A 22,628-nucleotide genomic window follows, 5' to 3' on the forward strand; every position below is an offset into this window, starting at 1 on the left:
TCCTCTTCCTCCTCTTCCTCCTCCTCCTGTGTCAGTGCGGAGCTGCAGACTGAGAGCTGGAAGGAGTTGAAGCTGCTTTGGAGCTGATCTGGCCTGCCTCTGTCCAGCCCACCTCTCCGGCCGGGGGCAGCTGAACCCTCAACCCCCTTCCTCCTCCTTCCTCCTCCTTACTCCTCCTCCTCCTCCTCCTCCTCCTCTTCCTCCACCCTGGTCCCGGAGTCAGCCTGCACCCAGCCGACCGAACCTACTGACGCCTCACTAAACTCCTCCTGAGAGAGAGAGACGAAGAAAGGAGCCGAAGTGTGTATCACTACATGTAATCGCGACATGCTGTATTGTTAGTGTTTGTTTTGTTGTTTATTTTGTGATTTTCTTTATGTGTTTGGTTTTTTTTGGGGGGGGGGTTGATTTGACCTCTAAAACCTGATCTCTCTGAGATTAAAACCTCCAGCTGAAGCTTGTTTGAAGGTCAGGAGCTGTAATTTGTACTGGAATGTATATTTGTCACTAGTTCACACTGAATTTTAACACAAACATTTTGTGATTAATCTCGTTTCCTGTCACAAACTTTATATCTCGGTAGGTTTTTAACACTAATAACTCGCAGACGACGAAGGTCATTAGTCACAGTTACACACATGAGCTGTACAATTCTTGTAAAATATTGTAAATATGAGTTTTTTTCCGGGGAGGGGCTCCGCTCATGTTTGTGTCGGGGGAGGTTACAGTTTCACGCGGAGGTCGAGCACATTGGAGCGGCGCCGGTTACTGCGCTCCTCTCCGGGCGTTTCACTGAACGAGAGGCTGGAACAACACTTTACTTTTTTGGGTCGGGGAGGGGAGGGGGGGGATGTTTGGGTGTGAACTCGCTCCTCTGTCGGGGGGGCAGAACGCTGTTTTCTTACGTTGTCATATTGTTGTTTGAACTTTTGTGTTTGTGAAGGAAAATGAAGGAGCACAGTGGATGTTTGTCACATGGTTTCATACACACTGGGGGGGGAGGGAGTCGGGGGGGGTACCTCAGTTGCAAATGTGAAATTTTAATCTGATTTTTTGTTGTTGTTGTTGTTGCATTAACATCACGTGTGGATGGTTGAACCTTTTAGAAAGGTGGCTTCTCCAACCGGATGGGGACGGTCTCCTGCCCCGAACCCTCACTGCGTATCCACTGGAGGTCTCAGACTGTAGCAGCTACTTTTAGACCAAAATGTTCAGAGCTACTAGGATGTTGCACGATAAATGTTAGCTTGAGAACAAAAAGCACTCTGGATCCACCAGGTTTTACATTTTGATACTCGCTCACACTGCTGCGGGCCGCCGACGGTGGCTCCGACCCTGATGCTGTTTTCACTGAAGAATAACAATCTTTGTCGACACTGTAACATTTTTCTGATTTTCTTTTTCCTGTCATGTTTTATTCCTTTGAAGAAAAAAAAAAAAAACTTTTTAAAATTCCTAATAAATTATTTTAAAACATTCCATTTATGTGTCCGGTTTCACTTTGTTTTACACATTCAGACTTTATTCTTTTGTATATTTGCTTTATTATTGACTCACTAAAAGGTCTGAACACAATATTTATTCAATAATTGTCATTTTTTCTTCTTTAAAAATAAACTTTCTATCTATCTTAAATCTACTGAGCTTCATACTACGACTCCCCAACACACCTTATTTTAAACAGTGGTGTTAATATATTCTACTGATTCTATACTAATTTACTATAAATCTATACTAAATCAATTTACATATGTACTAAATTACAACAAATATGTCCTAAATTACTATAAATGTTTTAAATGACCATAAATTTGTACTAAGTCACTATACGTGTGTATTATATTACTACATGTACTAAATTACTATAAATATGCACTAAATTACTATAATGTGTACTAAATTACTATAATGTGTACTGAATTAGTATAAATGTATAGTAAATAACATTTTGTTCTAAATAATATAATTTTGAACTAACTTACTTTAAGTTTGTAACAACTGTTATACATTTATAGTAAATTACATTCAATATAAAGTTATGTGAACCAGTAAAATGTAATTTTTTCCTGACACACTATATCAGTAACAATCAGTCCTCTGTGTCTCTGCTGGCTGATTTCTCTCTTCCATCATCACTGCTCCGCTGCCTCGCCTCCCTCGCCTCCCCCTCCACCCTCCCTCGCCTCCCTCACCTCCCCCTCAACCCTCCCAGTGTCTCAGCTCCACTGCCTCCCCTCCTCTCTCCTCTTACTGTCTCTCGGCACTGTCTCTCGGTCATGAACACCAAGCCCTGGCTGGACGGGAGCTCCGACCACCTGAAGAACCGGGAGGCTCAGGAGATCCCCCCTCTGAGGAACTACCTCTGCCTGACCATGTTCACCTGTTTCTGCCCCGCGTGGCCCGTCAATATTGTGGCTCTGGTTTTCTCTGTGCTGGTGAGTCACACAGTTCTGGTTCCTGTTGATGAACACTTGCAGAATAAGACACTTTAAGCTGCACGACGTTGAAATACAGAAATATATATTATATATATATGTGTCACTGCTCCTCGGCAATGGTGTTATTCTAATGTATTCTCTGCTTGTACTAAATTTATACTAGTTCACTATATATTTCATACTAAATTACTATATGTCTATTAAATTACTATAAATGTCAATTAAATTACTATAAATCTATACATGAAACATATAAATGAATGTAAATGTGTACTAAACTACTATAAATGTGTACTAAATTACTATAAATGTGTACTAAATTACTATAAATGTGTACTAAATTACTATAAATGTGTATTTAACTACTATAAATGTCTATTAAATTACTATAAATCTATACATGAAACATATAAATGAATGTAAATGTGTACTAAATTACTATAAATGTGTACTAAATTACTATAAATGTGTACTTAACTACTATAAATGTGTACTAAATTACTATAAATGTGTGAATTACAATAAATGTGTTTACATGAGGGCTGGATTTAAAGCACATTTAGACCTAATTAACGTGTTTTGTCAATATATTGATCGAGTAGCAAACATGTTATTTAACACTACAAATGATTTATAGTATAAACTGAATCTGATGAGATACAGAAAAAGCCTCCTGATCAAATCTATTTCCAGTTTGTACATAATGAATTGATCCCAGTGAGTTTAAGTATTGATCGGAGCAGCACACTCAGGTCTACCAGCAGCTGTTGCCTCGTTGTAGCTGTGAGTAACAAGATGATGGTGGTTGTTTGTGACGACGTTGGCTGCAGTGCAAATATGAATTAGAGATGAGAAGAAAAGCAGCTGCAGGCAGAGAAATGTGGATTCACAGCCAGAAGATTATAGTCACATTGACACAGACGGTGGAACCAGTTTATTCTACGAGTCCCGAACTTATACAAACATCATATATACATTTATATATACTGAAAATGTGTCGAACTTCACTGATTGATCTAAACATATGCTCGATTAAACGCGATAAAAGTAGTGCTGTTGAGATAAACGCCTTTTCAAACCTCATTCATTTCCATATTTTCCAGTACTTAGATATGCTACATGCTAAGCTAATCTTCGTTGAAAAGACAACCACATTTTGAAGATGGTTTGAAGATAAATGTGACATATATTTATGTTAATTGTTAGTTATCAGCTGTAACTAGCTATCTAACAATTACTGTGTTTTGCTCTATGACAAAGTGCTAGCCTGCTAAGCTACCTCACAATTGATGTAGATTAGTTAGCTACTTAAAATATAACTTGTTACAACACGTTTCTTTTATCTTTTAATCATCTTCAAAATGTGGTTGTCTTTTCAACGCAGATTAGCTTAGCATATAGCATATCTACATACAGGAAACTATTATTGGAGGACCCCAAAAAGGGGCGGGGCTTATGAAGGGCCCATGGATGAATATGTGAATATATGAGTTAGTTAGAGCTCTATTTTAACATAAGAACTATTGATTTAGAGTGATTAACTTTGACCTCTCGCGCACCCTGTAGGCCCAAAGGAGCTATGACGAAGAGGACTACGACGGCTCCAAGCGGCTCGGTCGGAAAGCTCTCCACCTGGGGATCGTCTCGTTTGCTATTGGCCTCGTGATCGTCACCGCGCTCACCGTCGTGCACTTCACTGCGGTATGAACGCTCCACACAAACGATACCAAAACCAACGTGAGGAAAGAATGAACGTGCTCCTCTTCCTCCTCGCAGCAGGTGGCGTGAAGCTCCTGAGGAGGAGGTGAAGCTGTCGTGGAGAGGTCAGATCCTCCATGTGAAGGCGGTCGGTTCGGGGCCCGGCGTTAACAGCTCTGGAGGATCAGCTGGTTGCAGCTGCTGTGTTTAAGATATTACAATGAAACTTTTAATAGTTTTTTGTAATTGCAAGTTTACACACTGTATGTCTCTATGACAGATTGTTTTATAATATTAATATGTATGTTTGTCTGTATTAAATATATATTCTCTAAGTAATTTCATGGCTTAAAAATCATGACCAGTTATTTGACCTATGACCCACAAAATGCTGTCTTTGTATTAGCATAAACAGATTTATAGGTAAAGTGTCTTCTTCCTGACAACTTCTAATTTATTACAATAAATAATCTGTATTTCTTATTGTTTATTGTTTTGTGTATAAAAAGTTGAAATAGATGAGTAATTAATCATTTTAGTATTATTTTGTGAAGTTGAACCTACAACATATTTATTTTATTTTTATTTTATACTTAAAACTAGTTAGCACTAGCACAGTAATATGTGAACTATAATCAATATCTGCTCCGATCAGCTCAGCTAATAACACACAGATGAAGTCAGTAAAAGTTCCCCAGGGGAGAAAATGAAGATTCCCTTTGTTTTAATTTCTACTTTGTCCTGAAATTATCCAGAAAACAGGATTTACAGACACTGAAACTTCAGTTTACTGGTTTTCTCTAAGAAAGACTGAAGTTAGTTTCTGTGGTTTGTCTTTGTAGGGCGGTGTAGTTTTCACTTAGTTAAACTTCATGGGTTCGTTCCCCCGTTGCAGATGTGGTTGTTCTGCCACCGTAGTTTGAGCTGTATCTGAAACTTCACCACTAGATGTTAGTAAATCCTACACACTGGTCCTTCAATGATAAAGTATTAATAACTTTATCTGAAATATTGCTCTTTCCTGTGAATGTTGTGGGCATAAAACATGTAAAATAAAAGGTTTTACTTACTCAGAACATGGTCTGATAAACAAAACTGTAAATGTATAACAACAATGACACCATCCATATTTCTGAGGGCATCAATGCGATATAATAACATTAATACACCCTGAAGCAATAAACAAATGGTATGCAGCAGCAGTGGGTTTCATGATCTGTTTCACCATCTGGCCTCAGTTCACACCCATCTTTTGACTCCGGTTGCAATTTGTTGAGTCTGGGCGATGGTGTACTCTGATATGTAACATTAACGCTGTCACGAGGCTAAAAATAGAGTTTATAATCCTCCGGCTGCGCTGTGATCCAGCACAATAATTACAGAGAAAATAAAAGTTTAATCACCAAACTCATCAAGGAGGAGCTTCCCCGACCCTGGAAGCACCTCCGCTAACAGGGATCCACTTTCTTCTGTGGGTTTAAACAATGTTAGAAGTTGCAGCCGGTCGCTCTGTCGGGCGTCCAGCAGAAGAAAAGGTGCCAGAACATTTGTGTCGAAGGGAGGAACCGATCAGCACCTGCTAGTGAGCTGGCGGAGACGACAGGGAAAGATTGAAGATCTAAAAATGTAGTGAGGATGAACTGGAACCGGCAGTTTGGACAAAGAGTTTGACAACTTTAAAACCCTTTTTTGGTGAATTAGCTGCCAGGAGCAAGTCGAGAACGTGTTGGTGGACACAAGCTGAAGTCTTCTTTTCTAGAGGATGTTCCCAGACCTTCTTTTGACTGGGGTTGGCATTAAGTATCAGCTTTCCAGTCATTCCCAATTCATGCCACACTGTTTATGGACCCCAGTACACATAAATATTCACATACACTCGAAGAAAATAACACATTTACACCAAAGAAATGCATTTTTTTTAACATAAAGTGGCCATCTGTAAAGAAGAGACTTGTTTGTTCCCATAGAAACAACAAAATAACTAAATGTAGCCCCACTTTGCAGCATTGTTTAGATACCTTCACGACATGCTAGCATGATACCAACTGAGAATGAGCTGTCAATCACAAGGTAGCCCCGCCCTTAAGCATACCCTGCTTTATGGTCTGTTTTACTCTCAATGGGACCATCAGTTACTAAATGAACATCATGCTGTATGGAAGAAGACTGAAACTAGAGACTGAGACCAGAAACTCATCAGGAAACTGTTTACTGAGGGAATAAATCAGGAGACAAGTTGGCTCATTTCTCCATAAGACTGAATGGTATCAGTTTATATTGCAACCAGTGGAGCTGCCCCCTGCTGGACATTACACAGAATGCAGGTTTCAGACACTCGGCTATGTATATGTTAATTTACTGAAGCAAAATAAACTACATTAACTGACATTAAAGGACCAGTGTGAAGGATTTAGACTCCACCTAACAGATCTTCCTCAATGTTTCACACCGGACCTTTAACTGACCTTCAGAGGTTGCTTCAACCCTGAGAGGAGTGAGTTTGACCTTTCCTGAGCTGAAATACTGATGACTCTTTGTTGTTTTATTTTGAGTGTGTACAGTGAAACTGGAGAGCCGTGAGAACGACTCAGAGAAATCAGTGTTTATTTTACTGAGCTGTACCAACTGTATTCAGGCCTCTCACTGAACCCACACAGATATATATTTAATATAGGAACCATCTGTTTATTTACTGTGTGACCTTTGGGGGTCCACGATCCTCAGGTTGGGAACCACTGAGCAACATCGCTCCCTCTTTGTGATATTCTCAGGTTTATTCTTAAATAATCTGCAACAATCGGGTTAAACTTTAACTCTCCTGAGCTCGACGATGTATGGAAGCACATAACTGTCAATGTGACGGGAAAAAAGGACATATATTCTATTCTATGAGAAACTGTCTTAGTAAATTACTTAATATCTCAAAATATTGACTTAATATCTCAAAATAATGACTTAAAATCTCAAAATATTGACTTAATATCTCTAAATAATGACTTAATATCTCAAAATAATGACTTAATATCTCAAAATAATGACTTAAAATCTCAAAATATTAACTTAAAATCTCAAAATATTAACTTAAAATCTCAAAATATTGACTTAATATTTCAAATAATGACTTAATATTTCAAAATAATGACTTAAAATCTCAAAATATTAACTTAAAAGCTCAAAATACTAACTTAAAATCTCAAAATAATGACTTAATATTTCAAAATAATGACTTAAAATCTCAAAATATTAACTTAAAATCTCAAAATATTGACTTAATATTTCAAATAATGACTTAATATTTCAAAATAATGACTTAAAATCTCAAAATATTAACTTAAAAGCTCAAAATACTAACTTAAAATCTCAAAATAATGACTTAATATTTCAAAATAATGACTTATTATTAAAATAATATTAATATAAATATTTATATAATATTTTTTAATTTATCTCAAAATATTAACTTCAAATCCAAAAACAACTTAAAATCTCAAAATAATGACTTATTATCTCAAAATATTGACTTAATATCTCAAAATAATGACTTAATATCAGAAACTATTGACTTATTATCTTAAAATATTGATTTAATATCTCAAATAATTACCTAAATATCTCAAAATATTAACTTAAATATCAAACTAACTTCAAATCTCAAAATAATGACTTAATATTTAAAATAATGACTTATTATCTCAAAATACTAACTAAAAATAAAAAAAAATAATAATATTAAAAAAAAAAATATTATAAAAAAAAAAAAAAAAAAAAAAAAAAAAAAAAAAAAAAAAAAAAAAAAAAAAAAAAAAAAAAAAAAAAAAAAAAAAAAAAAAAAAAAAAAAAAAAAAATCTCAAAATATTAAGTTAAAACTCAAAATACTAACTTAAAATCTCAAAATAATGACTTAATATTTCAAAATGAAACTTATTTTCAGAATAGTAACTTAAAATATCATAATGACTTAATATATTATATTCAAATAATGACTTCTCAAGTATCTCAAAGTCATTATTTGTAGATAATAAGTCTTTATAATGACTCACAGGCTCCTTTTGTTTCTCTCACATTGGCACTAAAGAGCTTCCATAAACTCAGGAGGCGGAAGAGGTGTGTTTTGTTCTGCACACACACGCACGCACACCACACACACACACACACACACACGCACGCTCTCGGACGGTGGAAGTTGGGCAGTGAATAAACGCAGCTGTTGTCTGCATTAAAGACATTAAAGACATTAAAGAGTGAAAAGAGGTGAAAGAGGACAAAGCGAACATCAGCAGCCCGTTAATCGGAACCCTGCTCCGCCTCATGGTCGCGGTTCCGGTCCGACAGCACGGGAACTTCTCCGGGTTCAGACGCGGAAACAACAGCGAGGATCGAGGCAGGTTTTACTCCCAGAAAGCCTCAAACAGATGAAGACCAGGACCGAGAGCTCCGGGTGATCAGACTGCAGCTCACAGACCTCAGGTGGGTTTATAAAGAGGAACATGGTTGTGGAGGAACGGCCACAAGTTAGGGGACAACAGGGCCCCTGGTGGTCAGTTCAGGGTCCAGGGACCAGTGTGGGGCCCCTGGTGGTGAGTTCAGGTTCCAGTGTGGGGCTCCTGGTGGTGAGTTCAGGTTCCAGTGTGGGTCTCCTGGTGGTCAGTTCAGGGTCCAGGGACCAGTGTGGGGCTCCTGGTGGTGAGTTCAGGGTCCAGTGTGGGGCTCCTGGTGGTGAGTTCAGGTTCCAGTGTGGGGCTCCTAGTGGTCAGTTCAGGGTCCAGGGACCAGTGTAGGGCCCCTAGTGGTCAGTTCAGGGTCCAGGGACCAGTGTAGGGCCCCTGGTGGTCAGTTCAGGATCCAGGGACCAGTGTGGGTCTCCTGGTGTTGAGTTCAGGTTCCAGGGACCAGTGTGGGACTTCTGGTGGTCAGTTCAGGGTCCAGGGACCAGTGTGGGGCTCCTGGTGGTGAGTTCAGGGTCCAGGGACCAGTGTGGGGCTCCTGGTGGTGAGTTCAGGTTCCAGTGTGGGGCTCCTGGTGGTGAGTTCAGGGTCCAGGGACCAGTGTGGGGCTTCTGGTGGTGAGTTCAGGGTCTAGGGACCAGTGTGGGGCTCTTGGTGGTGAGTTCAGGTTCCGTGGACCAGTGTGGGGCTCCTGGTGGTGAGTTCAGGTTCCAGGGACCAGTGTGGGGCTCTTGGTGGTGAGTTCAAGGTTCTGCTCTTGTTCTCCAAATGTAAGAAAACATGTTTTGTTTCACTCCAACAATAATAAATAATCAATAATCAATAATCATGATTTTAAATAATTTTAACTCTTTAAGATCAAATCCTCAGTTATATTGTTCCTCTATTTAACAATTTATACCAAAAACATTTGATAAAAACTCAATTTCTTTTTGTTTTTATACCAAAATCCAGTTATTTTATCTTCCTGTAAATTAAAATCTGACGCCAGCGTTTATGAACTAATCCCCCCCGACTGCAGGAAATATGTAAATAAGGAAATAAGTGGACTGGATTTGTGTTCTGAAAGGCGTCTCTGTGTGTGTTTGATGCCACAGGGATGGGGAACAGCAACAGTGACCGGTCCAGTGGGGGTCAGGGGGACCGGAAGGAGGCCCGACCCAACATCCTGATGGACAGCACAGAGGACACAGACCTCTTCCGGGGAGACGACCCAAAGGTACGAAGACCGGGACCGTCACAGCGTTTATAATAATATAACTACATCAGGTGATCGTCTGTGTTTCCAGAATCAGATACTTAATGAAATAAATGTCCCGGTTCTGAGTTTTTAGAGACTTCTGGGTCCAGTTAGACGACTCGAATATCAGAGCGGAGCCTAAAAACAGAAACCTGCTGAATTTACAGTCAAATGTCAGAAAATAATAAATATATCTGGACCCATAAATCCTGTCAGCCGTAAACAATGAAGTCTTTAATGTGTTTATATATTAATATTTATATATGACAGTATTTTTGTATCGTGTTTATTCTCAGTAAATATCATAAAACATCATCATAACCTTTTATTTTAGTTTGAATTGAAAATTATTATTTCTGCTAAATTTACATCTAAATTAAATTATATTTGTAAATTACTGATTAAATTAACTTAATTTAATATATATATATTGAAAAATTTCAAAAAAAGTGTATTTACTCAATATAAGTAACTTGGAGTGAGTCAGTCACTATTTTTACATCCAAATATATAAAACTGAATTAATTTGAATTTAAGTTTAAAAGTAATAAGATTTGTGTAAACTGTTGCTGTTAGTTTTAAAAAGGTTTTTACAGTGCAGGTAGACTGACTTAGATTGTTGTTATAATGTTAAAGTTTTCTAGTTCAGTTCTTAACCATGTACAAAACAGGCTCAAATACACTATAGAGTGCTAAAATGGCACACATGTCTGTGCTGTTTCTGTCCTGCTGGGAACGCCTACATTGACCCTTGAAGGGGTCAGAGGTCAATGAAAGGCTCAGTATGGTGCAGCTGCAGCCAATCGGATCAACTCAGATTAATAAATAATAATAAATAAATAAATTAGCCACAAAAACAGCTCTATACCTCACCTATCTGTAATGTTCCTGTGAAACCAGATCACTTACAAATCCCATATTCTGCACTGTAATATAACATAACATAATATAATATAATATAACATAACATAATATAATATAATATAATATAATATAGCATAATATAACATAACATAATATTACATGATATGATATGATATAATATAATATAATATAATATAATATAACATAATATAATATAACATAATATAATATAATATTACATAATATAATATAACATAACATAATATAATATAACATAATATAATATAATATAATATAATATAACATAATAATATAATATAACATAACATGATATAATATAACATCATATAATATAATAATATTATTATTATTATTATTATATATAATATAACATATAAAATCTCATTAGTTTTCTGCACGTTTTTACACATTAATTAATAATAATAAATAATAAATAAATAATAATAATTAAAAAGTGTGATAAGGAACTCTGATGAGGAGTTTAAAATTATGTTGAATCTATAATCAAAAATAAAATAATAATCAAAATAACATTTAATTTTAATGTTATGAATCTCAGAGAATTTTATTACAGCAGATATACAGGATGTGTTTCATAGATGATTCTAATTCAATCACGTTTAATCATAAAATACTGAATATATCAAACATTTAAAGTAACATAAACTAAATTGATCAACTTTAAGTTAAAAAAGATTCTTGATTAAGCAGCTTTAACTATTAATTTTAAGTGAAATTAACTTAGTTATGGAAGCATTCATGATTAAATACTTTTTACTGTTTTCACAGTATAAATAAAAATTACAAAATTAAGTCATTGTCAGTTAAAATTACTAAAACTACCTGATTCTTACAATATTAAGTTAGTTTGACTTTCAATGTAATCAGTTTCAACAGTTAAATTAATTTATCTGATTTATTTATTAATCCGACTCACCATAAACCTTTTATTTATAAAAAATAAATAGAAATGTCCTATAAACTCTCGTCCGCTCCCATCCAGTTCATCCTGTCGGTGTTTCTCTCATTAACAACATTAATATTATTAATATTATAATATTAATCTCCAGGCTCCGCAGGAAATACAGGAGTTTCTGGCCTGGCAGCAGGACCTGGAGAGCGACAGCAAGAGTCCAACGCAGGCCGCCAGACCCACAGTGTTCAGGTGGCCCGGCGCCGCCAAAGAGGTCTTCGTGTCCGGGTCCTTTAACAACTGGGCCACCAAGATCCCGCTCAACAGAAGGTACTCAGTGCAGGATGGTTAGAAAGCAGCACCAGGAGCCCGGTAACCGTTAACCATCACTAATAACGTCTGTCTCTCAACACCAGTCAGAAGAACTTTGTGGCCATAGTGGACCTGCCGGAGGGGGAGCACCAGTACAAGTTCTGTGTGGACGGTTTGTGGACTTTGGATCCTGCTGGGGTGAGTGACAGCGTTTAGAGATAATCAATGATCGTACTTTACTCTCTCAGGAGAGTTTCTATATATCTGTTTACGCTCTGTGTCCCAGGCCGTGATGACGTCAAAGACGGGAACGATCAATAACGTCATCCAGGTGAAGAGAACTGACTTCGAGGTGTTTGATGCCCTCAGGATCGACTCGGAGGATTCTGCTGACCTCTCAGGTACCTGGATTCAACCCCAGATGTTGTTTTTTAATCAGCGTTAAAAGGTTTTAGAACAAAACACAGTAAAGTTAAAGGTTGTCACAAACTCCACAGTCGTTGTTGTTGTTTGTTCCACTAACAGTAGTTGTTGTTGTTTGTTCCACTAACAGTTGTTGTTGTTGTTTGTTCCACTAACAGTAGTTGTTGTTTGTTCCACTAACAGTAGTTGTTGTTGTTTGTTCCACTAACAGTAGTTGTTGTTTGTTCCACTAACAGTAGTTGTTGTTTGTTCCACTAACAGTAGTCGTTGTTTGTTCCACTAACAGTAGTTGTTGTTTGTTCCACTAACAGTAGTTGTTGTTTGTTCCACTAACAGTAGTTGTTGTTTGTTCCACTAACAGTAGTTGTTGTTGTTTGTTCCACTAACAGTAGTTGTTGTTTGTTCCACTAACAGTTGTTGTTGTTTGTTCCACTAACAGTTGTTGTTGTTGTTGTTTGTTCCACTAACAGTAGTTGTTGTTTGTTCCACTAACAGTAGTTGTTGTTTGTTCCACTAACAGTAGTTGTTGTTTGTTCCACTAACAGTAGTCGTTGTTTGTTCCACTAACAGTAGTCGTTGTTTGTTCCACTAACAGTAGTTGTTGTTTGTTCCTCTAACAGTAGTTGTTGTTTGTTCCTCTAACAGTAGTTGTTGTTTGTTCCACTAACAGTAGTTGTTGTTTGTTCCACTAACAGTAGTTGTTGTTTGTTCCACTGACAGACTCAGGTTGTTATTGTCAGTGTCTGACAGCATTATGGAAAGGATCCCTACAGAGATAGACCTTTAGTTTAACCACAAACAGCCGTAATATCACTATCACTCTCCACCAGACTCCAGAGACAAAAACACTCATTTTACCTTCAGATCATCAGAACTTCATTCAAAGTGGACAGAAACAGAATAAAACTGATTAAAAGCGTCTCTGTTAGTGTTTCCAACAATCACCAACTCTGGTTTGGTGGAAATAAATCCTTAATTCACCGACGTAGATGATAAAAACAGCAGTTTCAGTCGGAGCAGACCGGCTATGGAAACAAACCACAGAGAGGCTGCGATACAACACAGGCAGAGGGAGAGAGACACCATGTGACTCTGTAGCTTTTATATTAATTAACTTTAATATGAGACTTTATTAAAACCGCCTCCTGTGTCGGTTCCTCTCCAGACTTGTCCAGTTCCCCCCCCGGTCCGTACCTACAGGACGCATACGTCATCAAACCAGAGGACAAGATCAAACATCCTCCTTATTTACCTCCTCACCTGCTGCAGGTGCTGCTCAACAAGGACACCGGTGTGTCTGTAAGTACAGTGTGTGTGTGTGTGTGTGTGTGTGTGTGTGTGTGTGTGTGTGTGTGAGTGAGTTAATAAAACTGATCCTGACTCTGAATCTTCATCAGTGCGACCCGACGCTGCTTCCAGAGCCCAACCATGTGATGCTCAATCACCTGTACGCCCTCTCCATCAAGGTAACGGATGTGTGTTATGTTGTTGTCCCAAAAATTTAAAATGTGTCATATTTTCTTATTGTAATATAATTTCTAGTTTTCAAAACGAAAGAACAGAAAATGGGTCGTTTGGAGGGTTTGGCTTTTTTTTTGTGCTATTTATTAACAAAAGAAAAATATTTTTCTAAATAAAAAATAATAAATTTATTTATAAATGAAAAAATAACAAATTTATTTATAAATAAAAACATTTTATTTATTTATAAATTAAAAAATGACATTTATTTGTAAATTTAAAAAATGAATTTATTTAAAATTTTAAAGAAATATATACTTTAAAAAAAAATTATTAAAAATTAATACATGCATAAAAATAAAAAAATTCATAGAAACAAATAAGAAATAAATTGCATTATACATAAAAATACATTTATTTGTAAATTAAAAAAATAAATAAAATTTCTAAATAAAAGCTTAATTAAAAATAATGAATAATAATTAAATGTATCTATAAATAAAAATACATTAATTTATAAACAGTACTCAAGAAACGTCTCATTTCCTGAGTACTGTTTATAAATAGGGGAACAAAAAACTGAGTATGGGTTGTTTTTTATTTTTATTTATATATAAATATATAAAAAACGGAAATAGGTCGTACTTTTAGTTTCCGAGTCTCTCTGGCGTCATTTTGTCCTCAGTGACGTCATCATAAACTAAAGTGTCTTTATCTTGACTCTAACATGCAACATTCAGTGACTTTCCCTCATTATTCTCTGGTATTTATCATTATCTAATATCTTTTATTGCCAATAATCTCAATACTTTTAATGATTTTTAAATGTAGGAAACGGAGAATAAACTTTATTTCTTGTCTTTCAGGACGGCGTGATGGTTCTCAGCGCAACTCACCGATACAAAAAGAAGTATGTGACCACTCTCCTCTACAAGCCAATATAACCACCGGAGCCACGACTCTTATTCTGAAATAACAATAATAATAATAATAATCATCAGTTTGCTGCTTTAATTGTTAAAACTGGACCTAAAAATCTGTTTTTTACCCTCCTGTAACTTTTAATTTTGTAAATGTTAAACTTTCTGTTTGTTTTTATACTTTAACCTGATTCGTCGTCAGACTTTTAGTTGATAACTCCTCGTTAACCTTTGACCTTTATAACGGTTGAGTTTAAACTGAAGCTTTTGTTTTTGCTCCCATTTTTCAAAATAAAAGGCCTTTTATTGTGTAGTCGAGGCACAGCTGGGCATTGATCATGTTGTTTGATCAGCGATTGATATTTTACATCTGTCAGGTTTAAACACTAAACCGCAATGCTAACGGAGGCTAATGCTAACAGACTGAAGCTAATGCTAACAGAGGCTAATGCTAACAGACACGAGGACGCAGGTTGAAGTTCAACGAGAAGTTTCTCACATTTTATTTCAAATATTCCTTTTTTTTTGTTTTTTTTACAAAATCAAACCTGTTTATTAATAATCAAGTTTTCTTTATTATAAAGGAATTAAATTTTAAAGAAATTTGCATCATTCTTCTGTGTGTGTGTGTGTGTGTGTGTGTGTGTGTGTGTGTGTGTGTGTGTGTGGGTTGTGCACATTGTGTATCTCAGTTGACGCAGCGGACTTTGGGGTCCAGGTTCTTGTTATCCGGGTTGTACGTGGTCTGAGCGAAGCAGTGAGCCGCCACTCGGTCGCACTCGCACACGGCGGCCTGACATTTATTGTTGGAGGCTGCGGAGACACAGGAAGTAAACACACAGCCGATCAATAACAACAAAACATGAGCGTGTAAAGAGTCGTAGGAATAATACATCTGTAAAACAATACGAAAACTAATAACTTATTTGCTTAAATCACCGAACTCCCCCTGCCTTTATTGGGGACAGGCCTTTATTTGGGACAGGCCTTTATTTGGGACATGCCTGTAATTCCTGAAGCACAAAACTAAACTAAACTCTAACTTCTGCTTCTCTTGAGTTTTGTTCAGCAAATTTGACAACTAACATGATGATTATGATGCTTCAGAGGTTTTTTTCCGTCTCTCTTGTTTACCGTGTTACCGGTAAGTCAGAATGAATTAACGTTTTACTTTGTTGTCGATAGTTTTCGTAACATATATTGAACGATTGAATTGTGGAGAATCTATAACTGATCTAACGATGTTCATTATGTGCATATTGACAGAAATTTAAACATTTATATTTGTGTAGGAGATTAAAACGACCCGGTGGGTTTTAAGAGGTTTTATACATCGAGATAATTTCTATAAAATCCAGACCAGGCCTCTATTGGAGACCTGAGTTTATTTGTCAATACATGTATCTACACCAGGTTTTTAAAAGAGACCCTGCTTTTATTGGAAGTTTTACGGTAAATAAAGAATGTTTTAGAGTATTTCATATTTTGTAGCATACATACTCGTAGCGTAAGGTTAGCTCTCCGACGCGTAACGTTTTTTTAAATTAAAATAAATAATCCTCATTCAAGAGCTTTAAAGTCAGTTTAAATAATAAGTGTATCACAGCATCTGTACATCATGTAGGTTTAATACACTTTAAATAAACGGTGCTAGTTGATTTTATTTGTTTTATTCTAAAAATTATTAATATATTATAAATATATATAAATATAATATATAGTGTTATGTAACTTAATACACTTATTTAGACAGATACTGCAAGTTCAATGTGTGAAACTGTGAGAGAGTTAAACAAATGTTATTATCGATAATAAAGTAAATGTGTTTGAGATGTAGACATTATAAAACTTAATGTTTAAAGTTAATATCAGTTTTATTAATTAACTTAATGTTGGATTCATGTTTAGTGATTTCATTCTACTCAATAAAACCTTTTAAATTAACTCAAAGTCCAACTTACCTCACTTTGTTTAGATCAGAGAGGCATTACAGGCTCAGTCTTACCTGAACAGGTGACTTCCTGATTCGAGCAGCTGAAATCATAAACGAGGACGTAAGGAAGGTCGACGAGGGCGGTGCACCCGGGAGCCTTTCTGCTCGCCTTGTAGCAATCATCGTGAACCTTGCAGCACCTGAAAAACAGAGAACAGTTTCACGTTAGAGAAAACATTTGATAAAATGATTTTAAAAAAACTAAATGTCTGCTCCCTACATGTCCACTTCGTCCACAGGGGTCCCCGTCCCCCCGAAGCCGCACCAGCAGCCGTAATCGTTGTACTTCAAGGGGTTAGTGCCGGGCTGAGGGCACGGGATCATCTTCCCAAACTGCCATAAGGCTCTGGGCAGCAGCGCGCCGCCGGCCGCACAGGCTACAGACACAAACACAAACACATCACCAACATATAATCCTAAATATAACATTAAAGGGTTATTTTAAGGGTATTTTAAGGGTATTTTAAGGGTTGTTTGTCTCACCAGAGAGCAGCAGCAGCAGCAGAGGAGCCGACACGTTCATGACTGCGGTCAGAAAACCAGGATTTCAGTGCGTCCGGCTCTTATAAAGGACGAGATAGGACAGAAACCTGGAGGGCGGAGACTGAAAATGACATAAGTTTCTATATTTGGAGGAGTTTCATTTACCTCAAACGTGTTTTTAACACCTTCAGTTGTGAGAATGTGGAGTAAAAACATATAATCAGTCTGTAGAGGAGTTAAATGTATGGTTCCTTTTAAAAACAGTTATTAAAACAACAGAAGCTTCTTAATAAAGAAAGTCACATTAATTAACTCAAAACTGAAAGAAACTCAGTTGTTTTGAGTGAACTTAAATGTGTTCAGTGTTTTAATTCCAGTTTGTTCCATTAACTCATTTTCTTTAAGTTGACTTTGTATAATTAATTAAATATTAGCATTATAATGCTGTAAAGTTCAGGATTGTTTAATTATAGTTAATATTTCATGTTTATTAATCATCATAAACCCAAATATACATCCAAAGAATCCTAAATGATCCTTTAAAGTGTAAAGATTTTACATTAATTGGCCACTTTTAGCTGTTTTAACAATTATTTTGTAATAATTTGCTTTAATGGAAGAAAACTGAGTAAATTAAATTAAACGTAACATGTATATAAATAAGATGTATTTAAGTGACTTTATTCAGATAAATTCTGTTCGCACATTTTAAATACATTTGGAGAAACTTCAAATAACTGAATGGAATTAGTACAAATTAACTTTAATTTACCCAAATTACAATAAATACTTTTGTTATTTGACTTAATAAACAATTTAATCAGTTTAATCAGTTTGTGTGTGTGTGTGTGTGTGTGTGTACTGATGTGTCCTGTTTATCTTTAATAGTTCAGAGTGAAGTTCAGAGGTCAGTCAGTAGTTTACATACAGTACATAATTTCTTTCATCTTTAATTTCCCTGTTAAATAATAATAATCTCTTATCTTCTGTTCTCTCCTGAGTTTGCATTTTCCTTCTTTGAGTTGCATTTAAAATAACTTTCAGCTAACTCACAGCTGTGTAAACATGCAGACTTCCCACCGCTCTCCTCTGCACCTCGCGGGGCCGGGTTACGTAAAAGAACTATATGTACTGCAGCGAGTATCAGAGTTCCCACGAGTCCTGGAAAACCTGGACATTTAGAGAGTAGATTTCCAGTCATAGAAAACACCTGGAAAGTTATTAAAATGACCAAATATCCTGGAAATAATCTATATAATCCTGGACAATATGAATTATATGTAATATAATATAATATATAACAGAGTTTCCCTTAACCCCTGTGCCCTCCTCATATTTACTACCCTCTGGACATCTTCGTGGCAAATATGTACACACACAAAAAAACTGCTATTAAATCCTCATACATCAATATATTCTTCTGCTTTGTTTCATAAATCTCTTAAAGAACTTCAAACTTGCTCAAAACTACAAAACATTAAATAATTTTCTGGATTTTAACCCTTTAAATTTTTTAATTATTTGAATTATTTCATTATTTATTACAAAAAAAGCAAAAACTTAATTATTTTCCATATAATAAATAGTAGGGGAGTGGGGCTTTGGTGGTGATGGTCTTGGTTATGTCAAAGATTGATTTGATGATTTACATTTTTACAAAATACAAATATCGGCCTATTGCATGTTTTTTTTAAGTTTTCTTAAAATCAAGAAGGCCTCACAACCCCTCATGTAGCTTTGGCGCCCCCTAGTGGAGGGTCCCGACCACTACGTTATAAAGAAAGCGTGTCTTTATTCAAAATAAATAAAGGAGAACAAGCGTCTTTATATTCACAGTTGTTGTTTTATTGTCCAATAAAAGCCTCAAACACTTTCTGTACAATACGTGCAACTTTCAGCCCTTTTCTAGGACGTTATAATGAATTAATAATAAAAACATAATCTCAGGTCTGTGGTGTCGCTGTTCGTCACGCTCTGCTTTCACAGATGTACCGGTGCACCAGGTTACAGTCGGCGTCGTTCCACAGTTTGCGTTTGCGTTGCTCGGAGCCGTGAAGCTGCCCGCAGTCCTCGCCGCTCTCTACATAGTCCCAGTTGTCAGGTTGACCGACGTCCCAGAAACTACAGAGGCAGCAGCCGTTAGCATATAAATATAAATACATAACTTATAAAAACAAAGATTTCTTTTAAGCTTCGCTCACGTTGGCGTTGAGTTGTAGTTGGTTCCATCCACCCAGGTCCAGTGGCCCTCGTGTTCTCGCTCCACGAGTCCAATCCAGTAGCTGTATCTGATTATAACTATCTGGGAAATGTAGTCCTAGAAACACAAACAAGTCTTTATTGATCTTAAACTCATCTGTATTTGACCCAAAGCTAAAAAAAGAGTGTTACAATCTTACGGTTGCAGCCCCGAAACATAAAACAATGGCAACAAAAGGTGAAGATCACAGCTGAAAATGGACATTATTATTAATTAATACAGTTATGTTGGGCTTGTTGTTGGTTTTTATTTCTTATTTATATGTCTAACCCATAAAATTCATATAAGAAAGAATTTACAAGCTTATTTGATGGATTTGTACGTCACAGATTAAAAGGATTCAAGGATATTTTATGGTCATTCAAATGAAAATTAAAAATTTAATCAAAATATTATTTCCTTTCTGTTACCTGTTTTTATTTAATATTAATATTTAAATTTATTTTGTATATTTATTTATTTACATTATTTATTATTACATTTAATATATTTAATATACAAAATGTTTAATTTATAACTATACATATAATATATAATACATATTAATATTATATATATATAATATGTAATATAATAATGTATATATTTTTTATGTACATGTATGTATATATCATAATATTACTATTTTAATTTAAATTTAATTTAAATTATTTGTTTATTTTAACTTTGTAAATAAATTATATATAAATTAAATATATATATTATATATAATATATATGTAATTTATATATAATATATAAATTACATATATTTTTTACATATATTAAAATATTTAATATATATTTTAATTAATTAGGACATACATTTACTATATTTAATATATGAAATGTATAATTTATAATTTATAATTGTAATATATATAATATATATAAAGTAATGTATAATAATGTAGTGAAGAATGATCCTGTGCTTCCTGTTTTGATGTGTAATGTTAATAAATTATTATCCTGTTTTTATTATATTTATTGTTGAGTTTGTGTTTAATCACATTGAAAATTAGCTTATAGCCAATAAATGTCCCAATATTTAAATAAATAAATGTCTCAGTCAAACACCGGAGCCTCACCAGCTCCTCCACGGTGTTCAGAACCAGCAGGTGTCCTCCGTGTGTTCGGCACTGCTCCTCCGCTTTGCTCCAGGTGAAGAGGTCGTTGGACAGCAGGTAGCAGCTCCTCTGGAAAGACGACCATCCTTCCCGACACGTTCCTGAAGGGACGGAGATTAAGAAAGTCTAAAGAGTCTGATTGAGTAAAACCACTGATTCTGATTTTATTGATTTTAAAGGTTCCATATGTGAGATTCTGAAGTGTTTTACGTGTTATTTTTTATTTATTAATCACTTTTTAGTGCCTTCTCTCTCCGCAACAGTAGCTAACATTAGTTTATAAATGGAGTCCAATGGTCCAAATAAAATACAGGATCACTGCAGACATATTGTAACATTATTCTGAATATAATTGTTGTTTATTTTCCAGCGTTCAGTCTAGTTTTTGTCACTTTTGGCCGACGCCCAGGACGCTAACTTGCAGTTCACCCTAACGGCCACCGGTGTCACTATTGAGTCAGATATCGAACCTTTAAGGTATCCGGTGTTTACCTTGAACGGGGACAAGCGGCTTTACGAGGACTTTCACGTCAGGTCGAGCACCTTGAGTTTAAAAAACATAAAAGTCTTATAAAGGACGTCAACTGCTACGGCTTCATCTTTACACCCCGACCTGTTCCCGACCTGAACTGTGCGCCGACGCCGATCCTCCGTTGCCGATTCTCTCGAGCAGAAGTTTGACATCAGTCACTTCCTTGTTCAACTGGGAGACTTTGAGATACGACAGTTGTTACGTGATGAGTTGAAGCAATGTGAATATAGTGAATTAATGAGTGAATGAGCGTACATTTAATCCCAGTGACCATCAGCAGGATTAACAGCAGCAGCACCAGGACTCCATACAGGACGTAAACCAACATCCTCTTCCAACCTACGATAAAAACATTTTATTATAAGGAGGAAATTAATGGATCAAAATCAGATTAAATGTTTTTTTTTACCTGTTTGTGGAGCCATTCTTTGCTCTCCTCGGGCCGAGATGTTATCAGGCGACCCGAACTGCTGATACTGAGACTCCATAACTGGAAAAAGAGCTCAGATTCTTTTAGAAAAAGTATTTTTTAAAACAAATATTTCCTCCTATATTAATGTAATTTGCAACTCAGAAAAAAGAACAGCTCAACAAACATAATCAGTCCATAGTCTTTCTGTGCGATGGCAAATAGGGTCAACTAAATCTCCCTTTGTTTGTTTTTAACCCAGATATGTTAACTATTAACAGATCAATAAATAAAAGGGATTTCTGTCATTACATATAAATCACACTAACATTAACAAAGATAAGAAGCAGCGTTTACTTTAAATCTGAATTATGATATAAAAGAACCGTTTACATCGACATTATTCACTGTTTACTTTATGGTTCTGTTTGTTCTTGTGGAGTAATTAAAGCACTTTTATATTAATGTTTAAAAATATTATAAAAGCATTTAAAGAACAAATGCAGTCGACCAACAACGAGAGCTTTTATCACTTACCTTCATCAACCAGAATATCTCTGAATATCTCCGGTTGGACTCTGACCGTGAGATCACACCGAGTCCTCCCCTTTAAAGAGAAATGCTGAATATCAATCACAAAAAGTGTTTTTAAATGTTTTCTACAATTATTCTGTTATTATTCATCTTTATCTGCTGTCCCAGAATCAGAGAGAGAATTACAGCACACACATTACACAAGTTAATGTCCTTTTTTATTGTAAGTTTGAGGTGGTCACAAGCAGGTAAAGGTAAGAGGACCCAAACGCAGACCACTGATTTATTACATGAATCACAGGAACAGGAGGTTTACGGGCGGGTGAGGGAGTCCAGGAGGGTCCAGAAGAACTAAATAAAGAAGAGAGGGAAGGATTAAAGAGGGATAGGTGAACCTGAATCAGGGCGGGGCAGACGAGAGGAGAGGTAAATACTACAAAATAAAACAAGAAGTAATGAAAATCCTAACCAATAACGAGCAGTGGAGGATGTTTGAGTACAAGTAATCCGATCCGGAGGAGATTTAAAGGAACATTTCAGGAGTCTGGGAGCTGGAGGTGGACCGACGAGTGAAAC

The 22,628-nt window shown here is 35.9% G+C and overlaps 5 protein-coding genes across 8 annotated transcripts in view; 3 read left to right on the forward strand and 2 right to left on the reverse strand.

The window, feature by feature from the left end:
- The window catches only part of msi1b (musashi RNA binding protein 1b), a 28,552-nt gene extending 27,071 nt beyond the window's left edge, over positions 1-1,481 (forward strand). For all 3 annotated transcript variants that reach the window (XM_051422142.1, XM_051422143.1, XM_051422144.1), the window contains one exon: positions 36-1,481. The gene's annotated coding sequence lies outside the window, so the exon portion shown is untranslated. The remainder of the gene's footprint in view (positions 1-35) is intronic.
- Positions 1,482-2,227: 746 nt separating this feature from the next.
- Positions 2,228-4,617, forward strand: LOC127376515 (transmembrane protein 233). 2 transcript variants are annotated; one of them, XM_051423465.1, is made up of 3 exons: positions 2,228-2,435; positions 4,005-4,139; positions 4,218-4,617. In XM_051423465.1, the coding sequence occupies exons 1-3, from the start codon at positions 2,277-2,279 to the stop codon at positions 4,224-4,226; spliced, it is 303 nt and encodes a 100-aa protein (XP_051279425.1). In that variant the 5' UTR covers positions 2,228-2,276; the 3' UTR covers positions 4,227-4,617. The 2 variants fall into 2 exon arrangements, with proteins under 2 accessions (XP_051279425.1, XP_051279424.1); XM_051423464.1 differs by having other exon boundaries at positions 2,229-2,435; positions 4,215-4,617.
- Positions 4,618-8,454: 3,837 nt separating this feature from the next.
- On the forward strand, positions 8,455-15,343 carry prkab1b (protein kinase, AMP-activated, beta 1 non-catalytic subunit, b). Its single transcript, XM_051423154.1, has 8 exons — positions 8,455-8,604; positions 9,680-9,801; positions 11,778-11,950; positions 12,037-12,130; positions 12,219-12,333; positions 13,521-13,654; positions 13,753-13,821; positions 14,683-15,343. Exons 2-8 carry the CDS (start codon positions 9,682-9,684, stop codon positions 14,758-14,760), a joined length of 783 nt encoding a protein of 260 aa, XP_051279114.1. The 5' UTR covers positions 8,455-8,604; positions 9,680-9,681; the 3' UTR covers positions 14,761-15,343.
- pla2g1b (phospholipase A2, group IB (pancreas)) lies at positions 15,210-17,311 on the reverse strand. Its single transcript, XM_051423157.1, has 4 exons — positions 17,213-17,311; positions 16,950-17,106; positions 16,742-16,869; positions 15,210-15,549 (listed from the first exon to the last, which is right to left on the reverse strand). The coding sequence occupies exons 1-4, from the start codon at positions 17,250-17,252 to the stop codon at positions 15,425-15,427; spliced, it is 450 nt and encodes a 149-aa protein (XP_051279117.1). The 5' UTR covers positions 17,253-17,311; the 3' UTR covers positions 15,210-15,424.
- A 1,724-nt stretch (positions 17,312-19,035) lies between these two features.
- On the reverse strand, positions 19,036-22,384 carry asgrl1 (asialoglycoprotein receptor-like 1). Its single transcript, XM_051423155.1, has 9 exons — positions 22,369-22,384; positions 22,056-22,125; positions 21,519-21,599; positions 21,365-21,448; positions 21,202-21,288; positions 21,070-21,120; positions 20,539-20,678; positions 19,414-19,529; positions 19,036-19,333 (listed from the first exon to the last, which is right to left on the reverse strand). Exons 3-9 carry the CDS (start codon positions 21,595-21,597, stop codon positions 19,180-19,182), a joined length of 711 nt encoding a protein of 236 aa, XP_051279115.1. The 5' UTR covers positions 21,598-21,599; positions 22,056-22,125; positions 22,369-22,384; the 3' UTR covers positions 19,036-19,179.
- Positions 22,385-22,628: the final 244 nt, after the last annotated feature.

This window comes from Dicentrarchus labrax, unplaced genomic scaffold (assembly GCF_905237075.1).
Source record: "Dicentrarchus labrax unplaced genomic scaffold, dlabrax2021, whole genome shotgun sequence".
Lineage (NCBI taxonomy): Eukaryota > Metazoa > Chordata > Actinopteri > Moronidae > Dicentrarchus > Dicentrarchus labrax.

Excerpts from the sequence above, each read along its gene's own strand:
- LOC127376515 (XM_051423464.1), top strand. The coding sequence starts at position 2,277 with ATGAACACCAAGCCCTGGCTGGACGGGAGCTCCGACCACCTGAAGAAC. Across the intron at positions 2,436-4,004 it reads CTCTGGTTTTCTCTGTGCTG|GCCCAAAGGAGCTATGACGA; the intron begins GTGAGTCACACA and ends CGCACCCTGTAG.
- prkab1b (XM_051423154.1), top strand. The coding sequence starts at position 9,682 with ATGGGGAACAGCAACAGTGACCGGTCCAGTGGGGGTCAGGGGGACCGG. Across the intron at positions 9,802-11,777 it reads TCCGGGGAGACGACCCAAAG|GCTCCGCAGGAAATACAGGA; the intron begins GTACGAAGACCG and ends ATTAATCTCCAG. Across the intron at positions 13,655-13,752 it reads ACAAGGACACCGGTGTGTCT|TGCGACCCGACGCTGCTTCC; the intron begins GTAAGTACAGTG and ends AATCTTCATCAG.
- pla2g1b (XM_051423157.1), bottom strand. The coding sequence starts at position 17,252 with ATGAACGTGTCGGCTCCTCTGCTGCTGCTGCTGCTCTCTG. Across the intron at positions 17,107-17,212 it reads GCTGCTGCTGCTGCTCTCTG|CCTGTGCGGCCGGCGGCGCG; the intron begins GTGAGACAAACA and ends TTGTGTCTGTAG. Across the intron at positions 15,550-16,741 it reads TCAGGAAGTCACCTGTTCAG|CCTCCAACAATAAATGTCAG; the intron begins GTAAGACTGAGC and ends GTGTCTCCGCAG.
- asgrl1 (XM_051423155.1), bottom strand. The coding sequence starts at position 21,597 with ATGGAGTCTCAGTATCAGCAGTTCGGGTCGCCTGATAACATCTCGGCC. Across the intron at positions 21,449-21,518 it reads AAGAATGGCTCCACAAACAG|GTTGGAAGAGGATGTTGGTT; the intron begins GTAAAAAAAAAC and ends TTTTTATCGTAG. Across the intron at positions 21,289-21,364 it reads GATGGTCACTGGGATTAAAT|TCTCCCAGTTGAACAAGGAA; the intron begins GTACGCTCATTC and ends CGTATCTCAAAG.